The sequence below is a fragment of the Meles meles genome, chromosome 21 (assembly GCF_922984935.1).
Source record: "Meles meles chromosome 21, mMelMel3.1 paternal haplotype, whole genome shotgun sequence".
NCBI classification, from domain to species: domain Eukaryota; kingdom Metazoa; phylum Chordata; class Mammalia; order Carnivora; family Mustelidae; genus Meles; species Meles meles.
Window position 1 is genome coordinate 1,422,874 of NC_060086.1, and position 24,388 is coordinate 1,447,261.

At 43.3% G+C, this 24,388-nt stretch overlaps 1 protein-coding gene and 1 pseudogene across 5 annotated transcripts in view; one reads left to right on the forward strand and one right to left on the reverse strand.

Moving 5' to 3' along the window:
• The first annotated feature begins 351 nt into the window (after positions 1 to 351).
• Positions 352 to 24,388, forward strand: part of LOC123933689 (CGRP receptor component) — a 43,346-nt gene continuing 19,309 nt past the window's right edge. Inside the window, exons 1-4 of one of the 5 annotated variants that reach the window (XM_045993120.1) lie at positions 354 to 2,129; positions 12,473 to 12,509; positions 16,618 to 16,716; positions 19,780 to 19,874. In XM_045993120.1, coding sequence (XP_045849076.1) covers positions 2,122 to 2,129; positions 12,473 to 12,509; positions 16,618 to 16,716; positions 19,780 to 19,874 — 239 coding nt within the window. In that variant the 5' untranslated portion in view covers positions 354 to 2,121. The other 4 variants (XM_045993121.1, XM_045993122.1, XM_045993123.1 and 1 more) reach the window with 4 other exon arrangements.
• On the reverse strand, positions 10,413 to 11,365 carry LOC123933688 (annotated as a pseudogene).

Below are 24,388 nucleotides of genomic sequence, written 5' to 3' on the forward strand. Positions count from 1 at the left end.
TGAGCACAGAACCGGATGCAGGGCTTGAGCTCATGACCCTGAGCTCATGACCTGAGCCAAAAGCAAGAGTCAATGTTCAACCGAGTCACCCAGGTGCCCCAAATTAGGTTTTTTTTTTCTTTTTTTTTAAGACTTTATTTGTGTGTGAGAGAGAGCGAGCCAGCAGGCAGAGGGAGAAGCAGGCTCCCCGCTGAGCTAGGAGCCCAGTATGGAACTCAATCCCAGGGCCCTGGGATCATGACCTGAGCAAAAGGCAGATGCTTAACCCACCCAGCTACCCAGGCACCCCCAAATTTGTTGTTTTTAAAATATTTTTTGTAGTTAGAAATAACATGTGCATTGAAAAAAAAAACATTTTTAAAATTCTGAATGTGCAAAGTTAAATGCTAAAAATTTATCTCATTTCTCTTCCAATCTAATCCCCATAGGCAAACACCAGTTAAAAAAAAAAATTAACAGCTTCACTGATACATAATTCAGAGACCAGTCAGTTTTTTCATTTGAGGTATATAATTCAGCATTTTTGGGGTATTTTCCAGGGATGAGCAACCATTACAATCTAATTTTAGGACATTTTTATATGCCCCCAAATAAATTCTGTGTCCATCAGCTGCCCTCCCTGCCCCTCTCCCACCCCTAAGCAACCAGTAAGTCACCCCTGTCTGTGTAGACTTGCCGTCCTGGACGCTTCACAGAACGGACTCATACGGGACGTGGTCCTCCGTGTCGGGCTTCCCGGCATGTCCGAGGGTCATCCGTGTCCTGTCACGTCCCACCCCGACGACACGTTTCTCTAACCCGTCGTCGGTCGCGGCTAACCACGTACCACATCCCCACGCTCGCTCGAGCTGCCCGAGCGTGAGCCCCTCCTGGGCGGGTGCCGCTGACCGGCCGCGGGAAAATCGTAGCCACGGCACGTCGGGTTCCCCGAGCAGCAGCAGCGCCCCCCGCGCGCCGGCTCGTCCGAAGGCTGCCGGCGGACTCGCGGTTTACGGCGGGGAGGTGCGTCCGGAGGGGTCGGCTCGCGTCCCACGGTCACTCCGAGGAAGGGCTGCAGGCGAACGCGGCCGCTCCCGGGCACCGCCGGACCGTCACGCCGCCCGACAATCGCCCCGCGGGGAGAACGGACTCGGCAAACGACACCGGCACAGCCGCGAGGCGAGAACGAGACGCTGACTCGTCCGGACACCGGTACCGCCGACGGCGCGGACGCTGCTCCGCGTCCTGAAACCGCCGCGGGTCCAGCGCCCGCCCTCGGCGGGGCTCCGGGGTCCGCGCCCCGGGCAGGCCCAGCTGCTCCGCCCGCCGCTTCCCGGCAGACGAACAGGTAAGGCCTTCAGGGAAGTACGTCCACTCGCGCCGCGCACCCGCGAAGGCGACGGCACCCGCCGTCCTCGGCCGCCACCTCACAGCGGGCCGGGCCGGGCGGCTCCCCCTCCCGCCCGCCGCCCGCGTCAGCCCCGCAGCAGCAGCCCCGGCGCGGCCGCAGCATCCTCCCCGCTAAAACACACGCCGCCCGCCGTCCTCCACCGTCCGGTCCTCCCTCCGGCAAACCCCGGGGCCGCGGGAAGGTCGGGGCCGCGCGCCGAGCTCCCGGGAGCGGGGACGGACTCGCTTCTCCCGCGTCTCGGAACGCGTCCTCCGCGGATGACGCACGCACGAAGCGGGGTCTCAGAAACGGGGTCCGCCGCGCGCCCGACACGGAAGTCGGGGGACGGGCCGCCTCGCCCCCGCCGTCACCACCCCCGACCGTGCGACCCTAACGCCGCGGAGGCCGGTAACCCGCCCGTCCCTCTGGAAACTAGCTGGTTAGTACTCTGACGTCACGCCGAGCGCGCGAGCGCGAGCGCCGTCCGCCTGCGGGAGTTCAGCCGCCCTAACCCCAGCCGGGCCGCCGCGCCCAGCCGCTAACCACGCGGAAGTACCCGCCGGGTCCGCCGGCATCCCGGCGTGCAGCGCGGCGGTCCCGACGTACCCCGCGGCGATCCCGGCGTGCAGCGCGGCGGTCCCGACGTACCCCGCGGCGCGCAGACACGGCGGCGGAGTGAGCGACGGGGGCGGTGGCAGCGGAGGCGGCTCGGCAGGAGGCGGGGCGTCCGCAAGAGACGACGCGGGATCGGCATGGAAGTGTAAGTCGTAGGGGGCGCGTTCCCGGCCGTGCGCAGACGCCCGCAGCAGGGGCCTGCTGGGCCGAGGGCAGCCGAGGGACGCGGGCATGGGGCGGCGCGGAGTACGGGGCTCGGGGAAGAGGCTTGGGACGGGACACGGGGAGGAAAGGGACCCTCGCTCCGCCCTTCGGAGCCTTCGTTCCTGCTCCCACCCAGTGCCTGGCGCGCGGGGGCCCAGCGCCACTTGACCTGCGGCCTTTCCTGTGCCTGCTCGCGCCCTCATTCATTTCCTGACGTTGTGGGTCGGCGCGGGTCCCAGCGGGGACTCAGAAGCTGTACAGCCCCGCGTCCGCCCTGGCGGTACCTGCCGAAGAGATGGCCGAGTGCTGGGCTAGGGCTTGGCTGACCGCGGGGAGCCCTGACTCCGAGGAGCTGCTCCCCGAGCGGCTGGGCAGGTTTTCCGGGGAGAAGGAAGTGCTTGAGCCTGGACGGAGAGCGCGGGAGCAGAAGGCGTGTGTGCTGCCTGCTTGTGGTTCGGCAGCTGCTCCGCCGGTAGGTCTTCCCGCGCCCGCGTTAACCCGCAGACTGTGATCTCTTCGGCGTGGGATGTTTGCTGTTTCCCTGTGTGTTCTTTCACTGTTTGACGGCCCTGTCCAATGCTGCCCTGCCGACTTCAGAAAAACACAGTGTGTGTGTGAAACTGAAATGAAAACATCACGAAGCCGTCCTTTTCCTCTGCGCGGAACGCTCTGATGTTGTCTCGTTAAAGAAGAGAGCTGAGCCACTGAGGAGGGTTTGTGGCCCATCAGTGGGGTGTAGTTTGCATCTTGGAAAACATTCAGGTAGATCACTCTGGCCCGAGCTATTATTAACCAATTTCTCCCTCTTTACTAGAGCAGTTCCTCTCGTTATGCAAGCCCACTTTAATTGATCCATCTTAAAAAATCCCTTGTCCGCACGTTCATGTCCACTTACGGCTCCATGTTTGCTTCCCTTTACAACAAAACTGTTTGGAAGTGTCGTCGATCCCCTCGTTCTCGATCATTCTGTTGGGCTTTCATCCTTACCAGTCTGCGGAAACGGGTTTTGTGTTGATCACCTGAGCCCTCCATCTTGTCAAACTGCAAGGCTGATTTCCTGCCCTCAACCTTCTCCATCTCTTAGCAGCAGGGGATGCAGAAACTCTGGGTGTCGGCTGTACTTAACAAAAAACCTCCAGAAACTCCTGGCTTTGTGACATGCTGTTTGCATTCCCCCCCACGTCAAGGATTACTTCTCAGTCTCCTTCCCTGGTTTGCCCTTCCTCCCTTGCTTGGCTTCTAAATGGGGAGGTGTCCTAGAGCTCAGTGCTGGGACCCTTTTTCTCCACACTCTTCCTTGGTCATTTTACCCAGCTGTACGCTGATAACTCCCAGAAGTATATTTCTAGGCCTTTTCTCTCGTTATCAGTCCAGTTGCTTAGTCCAGAAATCTAGACCTCTTCCTCTCCCCTAAATCCAGTCCATCAGCCAGTCCTGCCATCTTCACCTTCAGTATGTTTTGTGTGCAGTTGCTTTCCACCATCTCCGTTGCTCAGTCTGTAGTCTGTCACCTCTGGTCCAGGTTAACCAGTAGCCTTTGGCTTCCACTCTTGTCCCCCCTCCATTCTGTTTTCCAGTCAGCAGCCAGAGTGATCCTAAAATAGTAACTGGATCTGTAAGGCTGGGGTGGCTCAGTCAGTTAAGGGTCTGCCTTTGGCACAGGTCATGATCCCAGGGTCCTGGAATTGAGTCTCACATGAGGCTCCCTGCTCAGCGAGGAGCCTGTTTCTCCCTCTGCCTGCCGTTCCACCTGCTTGTCTGTGCACTCCCTCTCTCTTTCTCTCTTTGACAAGTAAATAAAGTCTTTAAAAATATATTAATTGGATAAACTCACTCCCCTCTATAATACTCTTCATTGACATTATGTTGTGCTAAGAGGACATGCACATTCCTCGCTAGCACCTGTGTGACCCTGTATAACCTCACTTTAGAGCTGCTACTCCCACCTCCCATACACACACTGTTTCCACTGACAGGTGGTTTCTGTAACCTTCCAGGGTCCAGGGGACCCTCTGCCTGGTATACTTTTTCTCAGTCCTGCTCCCTCTTTATCTTTTTGATTATTTATTTATTTATTTATTTGGCTTTTTTTGTTTATTAATTTTTGGTTTTTGTTCATCTTTTTGATAGCTCAGGTTGAGTATTGCTTTTCCTTTTCCATCAATCCAAAATAAGTCCTCTTGTCTCTTATTATAACACAATGATTTACTTTTCCTTCGAATAATTACAAGTTGTAATAATAGATGCATGTTTACTTGTTTAGTGTCTTGTTTCCCTCATGAGAAAGCCCCATGAAGTCTGGGGCTTAGCAACTACATTTGGCACACATTAGGTATTCAGCAGATAGTTGTTGAATGAAGTAATATAACAATACTTAATTAATTTAACAAATTAATTAAAAATATAATTGAATTAGCTAGTTTCCATAGATTCTCTGATTTTCTTAAGTGAAATGGTTTGAATCAAGAGATTTTCTCTAATAGCAGTCCATTTCTCCCAAGGAGTCAGAAACTTACTGAAACCAATCAGGAACTTTGCAGCTAGCATTTTATGGGAAAGTGAGATTTCTGTAGGGATGTGATTTGCGAGTAGAAGGACCCCTGGAATGGAAAAGTCTGGAGGCCGAACTTAGTTCCTTACTGGCCTCCAACATGCGATGTGGTCCCTAGCAGTGTAGTCCTTAGGATCTTCAGCAGAGCTCTGTTTCTCTGGTAGAACAAACATACTGTACCTTTTTCAGGCATTCCTAGATCCTGGAAAGAGGAGGCATGAAAGGAAAACTTCTCTGAATTTTTACTACATTTTTTCCTTCAATCACTGAATATAATACATGTAGACATAGGCTAGAAATTTTTTTTTTAAATATTTATTTATTTGACAGAGAGAGATCACAAGCAGGCAGAGAGGCAGGCAGAGAGAGAGGAGGAAGCAGGCTCCCTGCCGAGCAGAGAGCCCGATGCGGGACTCGATCCCAGGACCCTGAGATCATGACCTGAGCCGAAGGCAGCGGCTTAACCCACTGAGCCACCCAGGCGCCCTAGGCTAGAAATTTTTTAAAGGTGAGGAATATTTATGCTTTATTCGATTGAGTGGTAGAATTTAAAAAATAAAAACTTTTTGATGGTCATTTGGAAACATCTTCCTCATGCAAAAGGATACAGAATATTTGTGGAAAGTTAAGTATTTGTGTACATATAAGGTATTTTCTATTTGGCTAACTTTGTCTAATGCTTGGGCTATTGATATACCTGGAAAACTTTGTATACACTCTTTCTAAAAATTCTTTTATGTATTTTTAAAAAAAATATTTATTTATTTGACAGAGAGAGAGAGAGAACACAAGCAGGGGCAGCAGCAGGCAGAGGGAGAGAGAGAAGCAGTCTTCCTGCTGGGCAGGGAGCCTGATGGGGGACTTGATTCCAGGACCTTGGGATCATAACCTGAGCTGATGGCAGATACTTAACTAACTGAGCCACCCAGACATCCCTGTGTTCACTTTTTTATTGTTGAACTAATGTACGAAGTAAGGGAAAACAGATTGTCTTCTGTATCATCTTTTTGAAATCATCGTAAGAATGTGTTTCATTTTATAGCTGGAAATACTGAGAGGTAGAGAAGTTAGCTAATAGGTCCTATAACAGTTCAGTAGTAAGACTGGAAAGAGGGTGCTTGTTTGCTAGCTCTCAGGAGAATGGAACAGATTACGTTTGTTGACTTTGAAATCTGCCTTCTTTTACTTGAGTTTAGTTTTTCAGAACATGACTTGAGTCAATAATATAGGTTGACCATAGGGGAATTTGAGCAGTTCTCTTCGTCATTGTGTGCGTAAGTTAACTGTGTGGCAATTAAAGGTGCTGTTTGCATGTGTATGTTGTTTCTAAAGAAAATCTGCCAATAGATCATTTTGTTCTGTTTATTCAGAATTCAGTTTCCCAAGGTAGTTGTTTACATCCATTAAACTGACTCAGCAATTTTTTTTTTAATATTTTATTTATTTATTTGACAGACAGAGATCACAAGTAGGCAGAGAGGCAGGCAGAGAGAGAGAAGCGGAAGCGGGCTCCCTGCAGAGCAGAGAGCCCTATGTGGGGCTCGATCCCAGGACTTTGGGATCATGACCTGAGCCGAAGGCAGAGGCTTTAACCCACTGAGCCACCCAGGCACCCCCTGACTCAGCAATTTAAGCAGAATTTACAGGTTGCATTTAAAATAGCAGGTCAACTTCAGTCAGCTAATTTATTACTTAAGGAAATTAAATGACTGCCTGCCTGTAAATATAGATTCGAACAATCTTTAAAACTCATTTGGAATATTTGCTTTAAACACCTGTAATTAAAATCAGTACTAGTCTGAGTTCTGTAGGAGAATACGAAGTTTTGTGTAGGTGGGCAGTTTCTAGAAGTCTGAATGCTCGTGAATGTGTTAGACAAAACTGAAGTGCAAGCTGTGTACAGAGCAGACAGTTTCTGCTCAGTAGGAACAACAGCTTGTAAATACAAAACTGGCAGATTCTAGTCACCCTGAAAAAACACTGGAGGAAAATGCATTTTATGTCTTCAATTGTAGGTTATACTAATGTCCTTTTTAACCTTATGGAATTCTTTAGTTTTACATTTCCATTTTTCTCAACTTTCTAGCTTGAAAAATTCCAAACCCATAGAACAGTTGCAAAAAGAGCACCACAGGGACCTTCATATCCTGTGTTTAGAGTCACCATTTGTTACCATTTTGATTCATTTGCGTTCCCTCTCTTACATATGTCCAGGTTCTGTCTGTCCACATGTCTACATTCTTTCTCTCTCTACACACACACACTCTCTCTACCGATTATTTCAGAGTTGTAGATGCCGTGTCGTTTTACCCAGTCTTCAAAATGTGCCCACCTGCAGTACCGTTGGCGCACCTGGGAATGTGGCGCTGCGGTACCAGTACTATTAAAATACAAAATCTCTCCCGTTGTCCAGTGCCATTTTAGTTAATGTTCTTTTAAGATATTTCTTTATTCATAGAGCACAAACGGGGAAGGGCAGAGGGAGAGGGAGAAGCAGACTCCTCACCTAGCAGGGAGCCCCACGCAGGGCTTGATCCTAGGACCCTGGGATCATGACCTGAGCCAAAGGTAGCCCTTTAACTGAGCCCCACCTAGGTGCCCAGCTAGATTTTTTTTTAACCACTGATTCAGAATCCAGTCAAGAATCATGTATTTTTTTTTGTAGTTTTCAATCAAGCTTTAAGAATCATATTTTTAGTTTTCATACAAGTTCTGGTTGTCGTAGTTTTTAATCTCCATTATTCTAAAAACAGTTTCCTTGCCTGTTTTTGTGACATTGACATTGTTACAAATGACGTCGATATCTGAAGAATCTAAACCGGTGGTTTTGAAGTACGTTCCTCAACTTGGGTTTGTCTCGTTATATCCTTATGGCTAGATTCAAATTAGATGTTCTTTAACAGGACTGCTGTAAGGGACCTGTCTTTCTCAGTGCGTCACATCATCATCACTGCTGTTCAGTGAGATCACTTGATTAAGTGAAAAATATGTCCGGTCTTACAGTTCCTGTTCCTACCAACCTGCCACTTAGTGGTGGTCATAGTAGGATAAAAGTTTGTCTTAAAAACTTCTCGATTCAGTTCGTTTAGGAACTGAAATGACCATAGTTCGTTTCATCAAAGGTAGATCTTATGCCTGTTGGCATTTTATTAAAAAAAGGAAAGCCTTGGGGCGCCTGGGTGGCTCAGTGGGTTAAAGCCTCTGCCTTCGGCTCAGGTCATGATCCTAGAGTCCTGGGATCGATCCTGCCTGCATCGGGCTCTCCGCTCCGCGGGGAGCCTGCTTCCTCCTCTCTCTCTTTCTGCCTGCCTCTCTGCCTGCTTGTGATCTCTGTCAAATAAATAAATAAAATCTTAAAAAAAGAAAAAAAGGAAAGCCTAGCGTATATTGGCATTTATTCCATTAGTATTTACTGAGAAAAACATTTTTATTTATCTTCCTAATAATAGAATACATGAATAATCAGCCTCTGCCAGCCAGAATCTCCAAGACGTGGTACTTGTTTTAATATCCATTGTTCTCCTGGCCCCCAAACAGGTTCATTAAGACACACGTGCAAAAGAGAGTCTCTCCTTTTTATCCTGGTTCTAGATGTTCTTTGGATTCTTACATTAACAGTATTGGCTTGGGTAGTGGGGCCATATGGCCATATAGTGGGGCCATAGCCAAGAACAGATTTTCCTAAGTCATAGAATATTCTGCATGAAGGAGAGGCTCTGAGTTGGAAATGAAGTTGTAGCAATGGCACCTGGGATGGGTCCCTTAGCCTTGAGGAAAAATAAATTTGTGTTACTTTTCCAGTCTGTTCCAGCAAGGGATTTCTTAGTTACAGTGTATTTTAGGGCACACAGGGAATTTTAACTCGATTTCAAGCAAAGATAGGAAGAAGCCTTGGGGACTGACTTCCTGATTAAATAGGCAAAGATGACATGTGGTTTTATTGTCCTTTTCAGTTTTAAGTGAACCATATATGCACTAATTATGCACGGTTCTTCCTGTTTTAGATTCCTTTTAGATACAGTATTCTTCGTGACCTCAGTGCACTTGTGGTCATTTGGGCAAAGCAGCGCTTTTGTGAAATCCCAGCTATTTGTTAAATGTCTGGAGCGTTGTAAACTTCACATGTTGATTAGATTAGAGTGCTGACATCACTGTGCTGCTGACCCAAGGCCTAGGTCAGATTCTTGTGTTCACCACCTGCTTGTTTTGCTTTATTGATTGCTTAGGGAAATCACTCATCTGTTTGGCCCATGTTTTTGAAATTTTGGGTCAGCATTTTCATCATACAGCCCCGCTCCTGGTTTAGGAGCAAACAGCCGTCTTTATTATACAGTATGTCAGGTCCAGAGTGCTTCCTGAATTTTTAGGATTCTGCATTACCGGTTTCCATTTGTCTAATCCAGTCCCGTAGTTACCTTCCGCTTCAGTTAGGCTTCTTACTGTGTGACCGATCAGTGGCGCTGGCTTGGAATCCAGGTTATACTTAGAGGTGCTACTTTATCCCCATTTTTTTCCCAATGTTCCCAAAATACTTACCTTTTATAAAAAAATACAGTGAGATAAGTTTACACCAAGAAATGTAACAAGAAACAGTGGAAGGGCACAGAGCAACTCTGCATGGATACACTGGCACAGATGTACCACCCAGACCTGAGTGCCCACAGGCTGACCTCGTACACGAGCCTTTAGAAACACCGCCCTGAAAAGATCTTTCAGTTTAGGTAAGAGAATGAGCACACATGTAGTCACAAATACACCCTGATCAGGACTTTATTTAAAAATTAGCAAACTAAGGGGCGCCTGGGTGGCTCAGTGGGTTAAAGCCTCTGCCTTTGTCTCAGGTCATGATACCAGGGTCCTGGGATCGAGCCCTTCATTGGGCTCTCTGCTCAGCAGGGAGCCTGCTTCCCTTCCTCTCTCTCTGCCTGAGTCTCTGCCGACTTGTGGTCTCTGTCAAATAAATAAATAAAATCTTTTAAAAAAAATTTAGCAAACTAAGACATTGAAATGTAAATTTCTAAAATGCTGCATTGTAAATTTAGTTGGCAAAGACCTCATTTAGCAATAAGCATGAGTTTAGTCCTCCAGGTAGAAAAGAGATACTAAACTGTAAAAAAAAAAAAAAACAAAAAAAAACAACAAAACGAAAAGTCTCCTCTTGTTTCAAAATCCCAGTTTGTTAATAGATTTTAAGACTGGGTGGCTCAGTCAGTTAAGCCTCTGCCTTCAACTCAGGTCATGATGCCATGGTCCTGGGATTGAGTCCCGAATTGGGCTCTCTGCTCAGCGGGGAGTCTGCTTCTCCCTTTGCCTTCTGCTCCCTCTGCTCGTGCTCTGTCTCTGTCTCTCTCTCAAATAAATAAATCTTAAAAAAATAAGTATAGGTCTTTAACAAGAGAATTGGCTGTACGAGAGTACTCCCTGTTCACAGTATTCCTTTTACTTCCTATGGGGAGTTACTACTTCTGCTCTAAGATTGAACTGTTAGAGCACGAACAGGCAGCTGTTTAGGGAAGATGCAGAAAAAGGAAGGGGGGAATGTCAGGCGATACTTCTTTTAGGTACAATAAGCATGATAGTGTTTTAGGGAGACAAGATAAAAATTACTCAAGGCTAGCTTGGTTCTCACTGAATAAAAACAGTGGACTAAATACTGAGCTCCTCTGTGCCAGTCTAATAATCAGTGCCTTGGTTGCCAGATTGGTCATCTCCGGGGTGGTCATCTTGGTACTCTCCATGATACTCACCTGGGTGTTCTGCCCGATAATCCCTGTCACTAATTTCAGACCCATTTGTTCCTGTTTCTTGGCTTCCATTGGGAACGATAGGTTCTGTGGGAGGGGCACAGTACTTGCGATCGTGTACTTGCCGCCCAGGCCCGTACATATTAATTCCTTTCTGGGAAGCAACTTTGTTGGTTCCCGGCTATAGAGAAATGTCGAGTTGTCCACTGGTTGTAATGTTAGTGTCTGATCGTGGATGTTTCTTCTGGGACCTGGTGCTGACCTCCCCATCTGGCTGGCTCCTTTGTTGGTGCCCATCTGCAGACTAATTGTGGTCTGGTCAAAAGGGTTGTCACTTCGCATTTTGGAATCATAAAGATGCCTCTTGGTGCCATTGGCTGTCATACTGCCTGGCTGGCACATTGGTTGGCTCCCATCTGCAAACCACTTATACTTTGGCCAGCTTTTAACTTTCCGTCATCAGAACATCATTAACTCCAGCGTCACTGGCTGTATGGAACCTTTTGTTTTAGCCAGACCTGCCAGAGCCACCAGCGTAGTCTGAACCTGGGTCGTGTTTCCATTCCCGAAAAGATCGTTTGCTTCAAATATGTCGTGTGGTTTCATGCCGTAAGCCTGAGTAGGTTTAATAAAGTTCCCAATATTCTCCAGCTGGGGCCAGTTTAACAAGGACTCATTAATCTTCTTCACGGAGCCTGGCAACTTGTTTATGAGCTCGCAGAGGATGATGCCATCTTTTGAGCCATGCTGAAGTTGGTGCCAGTGCTCATGCCTGTCACCTCTTCTGTCCACTTTCAGAGATCTGCCTGATGATCGTACTGGGAAGGGATCTTGACCTTGACGGAGAGCCTATTAAGAAGGGCCCTTGTTGAAGTGGGTCATGGTTCGGGAAACGGGAAGGGGGCCTTGGGTCTAGGGCCTGAGGGTTTCACATACTCAGCTTACCCACTCCTGGATCCAAGGAGCAGCCGTAGCAGGAGATGCTTGGAATTTGCTCCCCTGGGCAGTGCAAGAGACTCCCGGATGGCGGCAGCAGGGTACGTGCGATGCTCTGGCAACTCAAGTCTGCCTGGTTCCTGCAAAGCCTCCCACTCCGCTCCCCAGTTTTTGTTTTAAATGAGAAGCTTGGGGAGGTTAATAAACTCATCCACACTCCCAGACCTTTTCAGTGGCAGAGCTAGAATATGAACCCAGATTTGTCTGATCTTAAAACTGCTCGTAATTATCACACTGTACAGCCTCTGGGCTATTCAAAACAGTAAATACTTCTGATGTGGTATTGTAGAATGGCTTGATGATACTTTAATACAAGTCACATTGCTGTGCTCACTCATACATGAAAGATGACATTGTGCCTTGATCGCAGGCACAGTGACCACTGCTTGACACATGAACTTTACCCGTTGAATTGATAGAGAAGACGAACACCTTTGTGAATCTCCGGCAGGATTCTTGACACACTGAGTTCCCAGTAGTGATGGTAGTGTTAATGATCCCATTTCTGGTGATTCAGAGGGTACATTGCCTGCCCAAGATATCCTGTCAATAACTGAGGGGAGGCAGATGGTACTCCGGAAAGGACATGCCTATGGGATGAGACAGCAGTGTTTGTCCAGTTGAGTCTGGCTTCCTCGCTTTATTGACACCCCTTCCTAACTCTGGTTTCCCCCCTGTTCTTCCTTTAAGTGACTTCTACCAGATGACTGACTTTTCTTAACTTCTGCCTACATAGATAAAGGATAAGTATAATATTTCGATCACCTACTTAGTAAATCATGTGTTATATATGCCATAGAGAGGGACGTTTACTCTGAACTTGTCCATTGCCAGCTAAACCAGTAGGACTTAGGACATTTCTCAGTTTTAGGTTATAGTCTCTAAATTCCTGAACTGAACTACTCAATCTTGATACAGGAAGTATTTTACAGATATTTAATTCTCACAAAGGAATTTGAGCCCGGACTGATGATAATTTACTTTCTTTTGCAGGAAGGATGCCAATTCCGCGCTGCTCAGTAACTACGAGGTAAATAGTTTTGAAGTGAACTATTGAATTTTCCTCTCTGGTAGTTTGCCCTTTGCTTTTGAAGATTATTGAACTAGTTTCAGTTAAAATGACTGAATTCATTTGGATTTTCAACTTTAAAGTAAGACAGATGGCACCATCTGGTGGACCTGGGAATTATAAGCTTGGTAAATTATACATAGTAATTCAGGGAAGCTGGGAAGACTTCAGAGTACAGTAGACAGCCTTCCCCAAACCCAAGTATTTTAGATCTTCATTTGGTATGCCTTCATGGGATGGAAGCATCTATTTTGGAACTGTTTCTGCCTGCAAAGTTTTCCATTAAAATACTTACGCCTTTCCTAATTACTACTCTTTACCTATAAAATGCTTTTATATGTTATTATTTCAATCCTCATAATAATCTTACAAGTATTAACACTTTCAAAATGAAACTGACAGATTAGTTGATGCACCATTCTGAATAATTTAGTATGAACTAGCAGATTTGGAATTTGGGGGCTTGAGGGTTGGGTTTTTGGAGAAAGGGAGGCAAAAAGGAAAGAAATTGGTGAGAGGGGAGATAATAACATTATTTTTGCCTGCTTACTATTTTGCCTTTGTTTTATTTGGTATTCTCAAAGCCATCTGATAGGTTAGCTCCAGGTACATAAAGAACCGTTCACACAGTCACTGTCAATTTTTCATTTTCTAGAATCTAAACTCATGAAGACTTGAGATTTGAGTCTCTCTTGTGTGATACAGAAAATAGGAAGTACTGGAATTAACATAGTTGGGTCCTACTCCTTCCTTAAATTGTTGCTACTAATAACAGGAAGGACATGGTTGTTAGGTGTTAGTCAAGCCATTGGCTTTTAGAAACCTCCTTGTCCAGTTTGGATTCTGCTGAATGTTTGGGTGTTTTATCCTTTGGGGAAACATTGCATTAATCTCATAGACTATTTCTGAAAAAAGTAGTGAGAGGCCGGGGAGGGGTTCTATTGTATCTAGTAATGGTTTATGAGCCCATACTTAAACTTACTTAGGTCTCCGGCATAATCTCTAAAGTAGGAAAGATAGATCTTCCACCCGTCCTCCTCAGCACTAACACATGCATGTTTTTCCCTTGTGGGGAAAGTTTACTTCCAAAGTTCTGTAGCAATTTTTTCCCTTCTTTTTTTTTTTTTTAATAAAATTTATATTTATCACTTGCATCATAGTTTTTCTTTTTTGGAAATAAACTTACTAGACTTTCATATTAGTGAAACAGGACCCTGTTTTAGAAAAAACTTATTTGTAGGAAAAAATTTTTAATTGAGGCACAGTTGATAGATAACATTAGTTTCAGGTGTACAATGAAATGATTCAGTATTTGTACGTTGTGAAATTACCACAATAAGTTTAGTAAACATCCATTGCCGTACATACAGATTTTTTTTTCTTGTGATAAGAACTTTTAAGATTTCCTGTCTTAACAACTTCCACATACTCAGCACAGATTTGCTGTAGTCACCATCCTGTATGTTGTATCCTCGTACTTTACTTATATTATAACTGGAAACTTGTACCTCGTGACTCTCTTACTGATTTTGCCCACGCTCCGCCTCCTGCCTCTGGCAGCCATGAGTCTGTTCTCTATGTCTCTGAGCTTTTTTTTTTTTTTTTTTGTGAAGATTTTATGTATGTATGTTATCTATTTGAAAGAGAATGCACACACATGGTAGCAGGTGGAGGGGCAGAGGGAGAGGGACAAGCATACCCAACCCTGGGTTGATCCCACAAGCCTGAGACCATGACTTGAGCTGAAATCAGGAGTTGCATGCTTAACCGACTGAGCCACCTCGGCACCCCTAGTTTGGTTTTTTAAGATTCCGCATGTAAGTGAGATCGTAAGATATTTGTCTTTCTCGGTCTGGCTTATTTTACTTCGCATAATACCCTAAGATCCATCCGTGTTGCAGATAGCAAGGTTTCATTCTTTTTTATGGCCAAATAATATTCCACTGTTTATATAAAAACCGTTTTTTTAAATTCATCTGTTGATGAACACCCACGTTGTTTCCATATCTTGGCTATTGTAAATATTGCTGCATTGAACATGGTGGTGCATATGTCTTCTGAGTTAGTGTTTTTATTTTTTTTGATAAAATACCCAGAAGTGGAATTGCTGAATCGTATAGTGGTTTTATTTTTAACTTTTGAGGACCCTCCATTCTGTTCTCTATAGTGGTTGTATGAATTTACATTCCCATCAACAGTGCGCAAGGGTTTCCTTTTCTTCTCATCCTTGCCGACACATTATTTCTTGTCTTTTGATGTTAGCTGTTTTAACAGCTGTGAAGTCGAATCTCATTGTGGTTTTGATTTGCACTTCCCTGATGATTACTGATGTTGAACATCTTTTTATGTGTCTGTTGGCCATCTGTGTGTCTTGAAAAATGTCTGTTTCAGTGCTCTGCCCATTTTTTTTTCTTCCCATTTTTTAATGCGATTGGTTGTTTTGTAAGTTCTTTATATGTTTTGAGTATTAACTCCTTATCAGATATATGATTTGCAAATATGTCCTCTCATCTAGTAAGTTGTCTGTTCATTTTGCTGATGGTTTCCTTTGCTGTGCCTTGTAGTTTGATGTAGTCCCACTTTTTAATTTTTGCTTTTGTTGCCTTTACTTTTGGTGTTTAAAAAAAAAAAAAAATCACCAAAACTGATATCACGGAGCTTGTATCTTGTGTTTTCTTCTAGGAGCTTTATGGTTTCAGGTCTTGCATTCAGTTCTTTAATTCATTTTGAGTTAATTTTTTATGTGTGGTATAAGGTAATGGTCCAGTTTTCCCAGCACCATTTATTGAAGAGACGCTCTTTTCTCCATTGTATATTTTTGGCTCCTTTGTCAAAATTAACTAATCACATATGTGTGGGTTTATTTCTGGACTCTCTGTTCTGTTCCATTGACTTATGTCTTTTTATGTCAATACAATACCATTTTGATTTCTTGGCTTTGTAATGTCGTTTGAAATCAGGAAGCATGATGCCTCCAGCTTTGCTCTTCTTTCTTAGGATTGCTTTGACTATTCAGGGTCTTTTGTGGTTCCATAAAATTTTAGGATTGCTTCTTCTATTTCTGTGAAGAATGCCATTGGAATTTTGATAGAGATTACACTAAATCTGTAGATTGCTTTGGGTACTACGGACATTACTGATTCTTCTAATCCATGAGCATGGAATATCATTCCATTTATTTGTGTCTTCATTCCATTTATTTGTGTCTTCTTCAGTTTCAGTGTCTTATCCTGCCCAGTGTATAGATCTTTCATTCCTTGGTTAAACTGATTCCTAGGCATTTTGTTATTTTTGATGCAATGGTAAATGTGATTGTTTTCTTAATTTCTCTTTCTGATAGTTCACTATTATCATCTGACATGCAATAGAGTTCTGTATATTGATTTTGTATCCTGTAATTTTACTGAATTCACTTAAAATTAGTTCGTTTTTTTGGTAGAGTCTTTAGAGTTTTCTATATGTAGTATCATGTCATCTGCAGATAGTGACAGTTTTACCATAGTTTGGCTCCCTTCTATTTCTTTTCTTGCCTGATTGCTCTGGCAAGGACTTCTAGTACTATGTTGAAGAAAAGGGTTTGTCTTGGCCTGGTCTAATAGGAAAAGCTTTCAGATTTTCAGTGCTCAGTATGATGTTAGGGGACGGCTTGTCATATATGGCCTGTACACATTGAGGTGTGTTCCCTCTAAACCCAGTTTGTTGAGAGTTTTCATCATAAATTGGTGTTGAATTTTGGAAAGATCTTTGCGTCTATTGAGATCATATTTTAGGAAAATTTACTTTCAAATACTCAATATATTTTTAATGTAAGAGGAGATCAGTGATATGGTATATGTTGAAAAGGGAACATTTGGAATATTTTCAATAAACTAATGAATTTGGATTATTCAACTTAGACAAAAGCATTTTTAAAGTGTTGGCTGCTTCTCAGACTCATATTTGCTCTAATACAAGGTTAGGGGGAGGGTTTGTGAAGGAAAAGAGGTACAGTCCTATTTATTCTTCAAAATCATTGACCTTGAAATACATTTCTCACATTTATTCATAAAAATATTTTATCACTTCCTAGGTGTTCCAGTTACTGACTGATCTGAAAGAGCAACGGAAAGAAAGTGGAAAGAACAAACACAGTTCTGGGCAACAGAACTTGAATACTATCACCTATGAGGTAAGCCTGTGCTTCTCGGGGGGCTACCCAAACTACCATGGGGGGGTTGGTTTATTCTGCAGGTGACTAGCCACCAAATCATGACTACCTCTTACTTGATTTGAGTAGTTTTACCGTAACCCAGTTTTATTCTGTTTGTACAACAGTGAGGCTTAGCCAATGATAAAGTTGGGGGGAATAGTCAAAAAATTGCCCTCAGTCCTAACACTGTTTGCAAGTCACGGATCCCTAAGACCACCCTTGGCTTCAGTAATTCACTGGAAGTACTCAGAACTCATTGAAAGCTATTGTAGTTGTAGTTACAGTTTATTACAGATTAAAATTGGCCAAGGGAGAAAGCATATGGGACAGATTTTAAGAGAAATTCCAACTTAGAGCTTCTTTTGTCCTCTAATGTGGAGTCAGAGCATGTTTTCCTCTTGAAATTGGTGTGTAACAATGCATACAGAATATTGTCGACCAGCAATCTCAGCTGAACTTCGGTGTCCCAAATTTTTATTTGGGCTGTATCACATAAGCGTGATTGAAGATTGATATCCTGTGTAGTTCATCTCAGCCTCTAGGTACATTGATACTGCATGAGCCAAAGCCCCCACCCTAAGTCACATTTTTAAGACTATTCAGTATGACCAAGGCCTCCAAAGATAGGTCATTGAGATAGCATTCCAAGGGCCTAGAGATTGCCTCCCAGAAGCGAAGGACAAAGGCCCAACTGTATCTTTTGGCAAAGCTAGATTCTTTATTACACAAAAAGTAATGTTTTTTTTTACTGTAAAAAACTTAGAGGGTGCCTGGGTGGCTCAGATGGTTAAGCGTCTGCCTTCAGCTCAGGTCATGATCCCGGGGTCCTAGGATTAAGTCCCACAACAGGCTCCCTGTTCAGCGGGGAGCCTACTTCTCCCTTTCCCTCTACTGCTCCCCCTGCTTGTGTGCGCGCACTCTCTCTCTCTCTCAAATAAATAAAATCTTTAAAAAAAAAACAAACAAAACTTAGTACCAAAAGTATAAAGAAGAAGCAAAAGTAATTTACAGTTTTAACATTTAGTTGACATTTTGCTATGTTTTCTCCCAACCTAATGCTTTATCCTTAAAAAAGTTGGGGCCTGGGTGGCTCAGTGGGTTGGAGCCTCTGCCTTCGGCTCAGGTCATGATCTCAGGGTCCTGGGATCAAGCCCCGCATTGGGCTGTCTGCTCGGCGGGGAGCCTGCTTCCCTTCCTCTCTCCCTGCCTGCCTCTCTGCCTGCTCATGATCTCTGTCTGTCAAATAAATACATTAATTAATTAAAAAAAAAGTTTAAGTCATCATATTTTATGTGATTGTTTTTTTATCTAATTATTTTTATAATTTATATTTTCTGCTATTTCCTTTCAAATCTGATTTGTCACTACAAAGGATATAGTTTTAATTATCTTTATCTTTCCAAAGACACATTAAATGACTATAATCCCTTTTAAGGAAAATTAAAGGGTGGTCAGCGTTTTTGTCATCATTCCTCCCCATCCAGTTTTGTTCATCTAATCGTGTGTTTAAAATCCCATCATTCAGGGGCGTCTGGATAGATCAGTCGGTTAAGCATCCCACTTTTGATTTTGGCTCAGGTCATGATCTCAGGGTCATGAGATCAAGCCCCACATAGGGCTTCATGCTCAGCAGGGAGTCTGCCTAAGATTCTTTCTCCCTCTCCCACCCACTTCCTCCCCTGCCCCAAGCTTGTGTATGTGCTCACTCTCTCTCTCAAAAAAAAAAAAAAAAAAAAACTATCATTTATTTATTCACTCATGTGTTTTTTTTTTTTACGTTATAGTATTCATCTCTTTAAAAGAAGAAAATGAGGGCGCCTGGGTGGCTCTGCCTTCGGCTCAGATCATGGTCTCAAGGTCCTGGGATTGAGCCCCACATCGGACTCTCTGCTCAGCAGGGAGCCTGCTTCCTCCTCTCTCTCTTTTTCTGCCTACTTGTGATCTCTGTCAAGTAAATAAATAAAATCTTAAAAAAAAGAAAAAAGAAAATAAAATGTTGGTAATTAGTTTTATAGCCATATTTCAAGCTGTCAGGTCCTCTGACTACATGCTTAAATCAGTTTAAACTCACTGGCGCTCTTTTACATATTTGTTAAGTTCTTTTAATTCATAGTGCCTTGAAGAAAGTTACCGTGGTGGTAAATGTTTTGAGATTTTTCTTTTTTAAAAGATTATTTATTTATTTGACAGAGAGAGATCACAAGTAGGCAGAGAGGCAGGCAGAGAGAGAGGAGGAAGCAGGCTCCCTGCTGAGCGGAGAGCCCGATGCGGGGCTCGATCCCAGGACCCTGGGACAATGACCTGAGCCGAAGGCAGAGGCTTTAACCCACTGAGCCACCCAGGTGCCCCCCCCTTTTTTTAAAGATTGATTTATTGTTTTGAGACTTTTTATGCCTGAGAATATATTTCTAGTGTTCTTAACGTGTGAATGACACCTCATCTGAACTTGGAGTTCGTGGGTTTGACTTCCGTTCTGCAAGGTTCTGCAGGGATTACTTAGTCTGCTAATGGTCATCGTTCTGCAGGAGTCTGAGACCAGCCTGATCCTTGCACTTGTGAGAGACTCTTAACTTAGAGGCTTAAGGTTACTGTTTACTTTTCAAGTTTGAAGTTCCTTTCAAGTTATGTCTAGGTGGGGTTCCCTCTTTTAAAAAAAGTAAACGTCTTTTGTTTTGAGATAATGGGAGTCTTAGGGAAGAGTTACAGAGGCGGTGCTGAGAGTTCCCATGTGCCCTTCTCTTAGTTTTCCCTGATGTTAACATCTCATAAAACCATGGCGCGATCATCAATACTAAGAAAATTATACATAGATTTTATTCAAATTTTCTCAGTTTTACCATTAATGCTCTTTTTCTTTTCAAGGATACTGTTTTGTATTTAATTACCTTGTCTCCTTAATATCCTCCAATCTGTAATGGGTCCTGTTATAGAAGATTTTTGAAATCAAATTTTAGAATACTAAATTATAGCCATTGTCTTTCTTTTTTCTCATTCGGGTTTTTTTGTCTCATGCTTAATTTTTCTTTCTTTTTTTTTGGGTAGACATTAAAATATATATCAAAAACACCATGTAGGCACCAGAGTCCTGAGGTTGTTAGAGAATTTCTCACAGCAATGAAAAGCCACAAGTTGACCAAGTAAGTAGAATTTTTTTATTTTTAATTTAAATTCAATTAAAGTAGCATATAGTATATTATTAGTTTCAGGGGTAGAATTTAGTAATTCATCAGTTGCATGTAACACCCAGTGCTCATTGTATCAAGTGCCCTCCTTAATGCCCGTCACCTAGTTACTCCATCCCCCCACCCTCCTCCCCTCCAGCACCCCTTCGTTTCCTACTGTTAAGAGTCTCTTATGGTTTGCCTCCCTCTCTGTTTTTATCTTTTTTTATTTTTCCTTTCCTTCCTCTATGTTCATCTGTTTTGTTTCTTAAATTCCACAAAGGAGTGAAATCATGTGGATTTGTCTTTCTCTGACTTATATCACTTAGCATGATTCCCCATCCATGTCCTTGTAGATGGCAAGATTTCATTCTTTTTGATAGCTGAGTAGTATTCCTGTGTGTGTGTGTGTGTGTGTGTGTGTGTGTGTGTGCGCATACCACACCTTTATCCATTCATCTCTTGATGGACATCTAAGTTCTTTCCATAATTTGGCTGTTATGAACATTGCTGCTGTAAATATTGGGGAGCCTGTGCCCTTTCAAATCACTGTAGTAAAAATTATTTTAAGTGGGAAAAGTGTGTGACAGGAAACGAATCTGATAGTTTACAAAAACCGTCCTCAGCAATGCTATGATTCTATTTGATGGGTTCGAAATTGTAATTAACATGCAGTGCTCTTTTAAAGTAGGATCATGATATTGTGGATAAGACAACTGAGATGTAGACACAAGGATCCTTCTAGAGCCAGAAACAAAAATTTCAATGAGATTTTTTAATCTTAAAATCTTTTTGGATTTTTTTTTGAGTCCCAGTTCTGTGACCTGCCGCATAACCCCTTTACATGGGTTCACAAATTAAAGTGCTCTTTATAAAATTGACCATTTAAGTCGCTTGAGGCAAAAATGGCTTGATAACATTCTGTTCTCTTCTAAAGCTCTATTACTTTCCCTGGTGACTTTCTTGAATAAATTAAGCTTGTAGGAATTAAAAACATCACTAAGAATTAGATTAAGAGGGGTACCTGTGTCTCAGTTACATGCCTGCCTTCGACTCAGATCATGATCCTGGGATCGAGCCCCACATCGGGCTCCCTGCTCAGCGGAAGCCTGCTTGTCCCACTCCCTCTGCCGCTCCTGCTGCTTATGCTTTCTTTCTCTCTGTTAAATAAATAAAATCTCTTTTTAAAAAAAAAATTAGATTAAGAGATTATATGAGAAGAGCACTAGCTCTGATCTTTTAGTTAATACAGAGCTGATTAATCCCAAGAGCTTCTGTCATTCATCAAGAATAATTAATAATTTTCTTTTGAGGGAAACATGGATGTAATTTCAGACATGCAGCTGATACACTATCAGTAAACTAAGTGTACTTCTCCTCCCCAAGTGAACTCTGGACAGGCAGACATCTTTGAAGCGTGCGTGTATGTGTAATTTTTTACATTTGGTAGAACTTGTCGTCTTAACCTCTTCTAAGTGTACAACTCACTAGTGTTAAATATATTCATATGCTGGAGCGCCTGGGTGGCTCAGTGGGCTAAAGGCTAACTGCCTTTGGCTCAGGTCATGACCCCAGAGTCCTGGGATCCAGCTCCGCATCAGGCTCTCTGTTCAGCGGGGAGGGAGCCTGCTTCCCCCTCTCTCTTTGCCTGCCTCTCTGCCTAATTGTGATCTGTCTGTCAAATAAATAGATAAAATCTTAAAAAAATATATATTCATATGCTGTACAACTAATATCCAGAAGTTTTTGATCTTGCAAAACTGAAATTCTGTACCAGTTAACTCCCATTTCCCCCGCACCCCAGCCTGACAGCCACCGTTCTGTTTCCTGTTTGTATGATTTGACTACTCTAGATACTAAGTGGAATCATGTAGTCGTGTATGTGTGTCTTCTTTTTAAAAGTTGAATATCATTTAATATTTTAATTTTTTGTTTTAGCGTTTAAGTTATTTTGAAGTGTGCGGTTCGTTAGGCGCATTCCTGTTGTTGTACAGCCGTCACTGCTGTCCACCCACAGACCATTCTTCATCTCGCGAAACCGACTGTGCGTTTATTAAATCACGACTCTCCACTTTCCCTACCTTCTAGCCCCTGGTGCCCACCAGTCTGCTTTCCCTTGTGAACTCTGAACACCTCCCTTGAGGGGATCATATGGTATTTGTCCTTTTGTGACTGACTAATTTCATTTACCATAATGTCTTCAAGGGTTATCCCTGTTGTAGCATGTGTCAAATTTTCCTTCCTTTTAAACACTGTGATATCTTATATGTCCACTTATCTTTCTTTCTTTCTTTTTTTTTTTTTTTTTAAATTTTATTTGAGAGAGAGACAGAGCATGAGAGGGGAGAAGGTCAGAGGGAGAAGCAGCCTCCCTTTGGAGCTGGGATCCTGATGCAGGACTCTATCCTGGTGCTCCGGGATCATGACCTGAGCTGAAGGCAGTTGCCCAACCAACTGAGCCACCCAGGCGCCCTGTCCATTCATCTACTGATAGATGCCTGAGTTGTTTTCACCTTTTAGCTATTGTGCGTCATGATGCTGCTCTGGACCTGAGTGTATAAATATCTCTTTGAGAGTCAGTGTGTCTTTAATTTCCTTCAGCAACATTGTATAGTCTTCAGTGTATGAGTCTTTGACCTCCTCGGTTAAGTTTATTCCTCAGTATTTTATTTTCTCAGTGCTATTGTAAATGTAATTTTTTTTTTTCAGATTGCTCCTTGTTAGTATAGAAACACAACTGGTTTTCATGTATTGATTTTGTATCCTCTAATTTTGCTGAAATTGTTTATTGGTTCTAACAGGTTTTTGTGGAATCTTCAGGTTTTCTACCTATAACGTAATGTTGTCTGTGAACAGAGATAATTTTCTTCTTTTTCAATTTGCATGCTTTTATTTCTTTGTCTTGTTCAATTCCTCTGGCTAGCACTTCGGTACTATGTTGAACAGAAGTGGAGAAAGAAGACATCCTTGTCGTGTTCCTGATTTAGAGAAAAAGCTTTCAGTCTTCCACCATTGGCCAGGTGTTGGCTGTGGGTTTTTCATATATGGCTTTTGTTGTGTTGAGGTAGTTCCTTCTATTCCAAGTTTTTTTTTAGTATTTTTATCATGAAAGGGTGTGAATTGTGTCACATGCTTTTTCTGCAACAACTGAGATGATTAAGTGGGGTTTTTTTTTTCTTCATTTGTTAATGCAATTTATTTCATTGATTTTTACCTGTTGAACAGTTGCATTCCTCAGATTAGTCCCATTTGGTCATGGTGTGTAATCCCTTAATAGGCTAGCTAGGTTAATATTTTGTTGTGGATTTTATAGCAACGTAAGAGCTAGTGGTCTTTAGTTTCCTTGTGGTGTCTTTGCCTGACTTTGGTATCAGGGCAGTCTTGGCCTCATAAAATGACTTAGAAAGTGTTCCCTCTGCTTTAGCGTTTCAGAAGAGTTTGAGAAAATTTGGGGTTAATTCTTGGTTGAATGTTTTCTAGAATTCACCTGTGAAACATCTGGTCTTGGACTTTATTTGAGGTTTTATTTACTTATATTTACAATGCCAACAATTTTTTAAAAATTTTTATTTGTTTGACAGAGAAAGATCCAGTGAGAGAAGGAACACAAGCAGGGGGCGTGGGAGAGGGAGAAGCAGGCTTCCTCCTGAGCAGGGAGCCCAATGTGGGGCTCAATCCCAGGACCCCAGGAACATGACCTGAGCCAAAGGCAGACACTTAACAACTGAGCCACCCTGGTGCCCCATTATTTTTTTTTATTAACATGTATTATTTGTTTTAGGAGTACAGGTCTGTGATTCATCAGCCTTACACAATTCACAGCACTCAACCATACACATACCCTCCCCAGTGTCCATCACTCAGTCATCCCATCCCTTCCACCCCCCTCCACTCCAGCAGCCCTCAGTTTATTTCCTGAGATTAAGAGTCTCTTATGGTTTGTTTCCTTCTCTGGTTTCATCTTGTTTCATTTTTCCCTCCCTTCCCCTATGATCCTGTTTTGTTTCTCAGATTCCTCATATCAGAGAGATCGTATGATAATTGTCTTTCTCTGACTGACTTATTTCACTCAGCATAATACCCTCTAGTTCCATCCACGTTGTTGCAAATGGCAAGATTACAGTTTTTTTGGTGGCTGCATAATACTCCTGTGTGTGTGTGTGTGTGTGTGTGTGTGTGTACATACACACACACTGCACATCTTTATCAATTCATTGTTGATGGACACCTGGTCTCTTTCCATAGTTTGGCTATTGTGGACATTGCTGCTATAAACATTCGGGTGCATGTGCCCCTTTGGAACACTACATTTGCATCTTTAGGGTAAATACCCAGTAGTGCGATTGCTGGGTCGTAGGGTAGCTCTATTTTCAACTTTTTGAGGAACCTCCATGCTGTTTTCCAGAGTGGCTGCACCTGCTTGCATTCCCACCAACAGTGGAGGAGGGTTCCCCTTTCTCCGCATCCTCACCAGCATCTGTCGTTTCCTG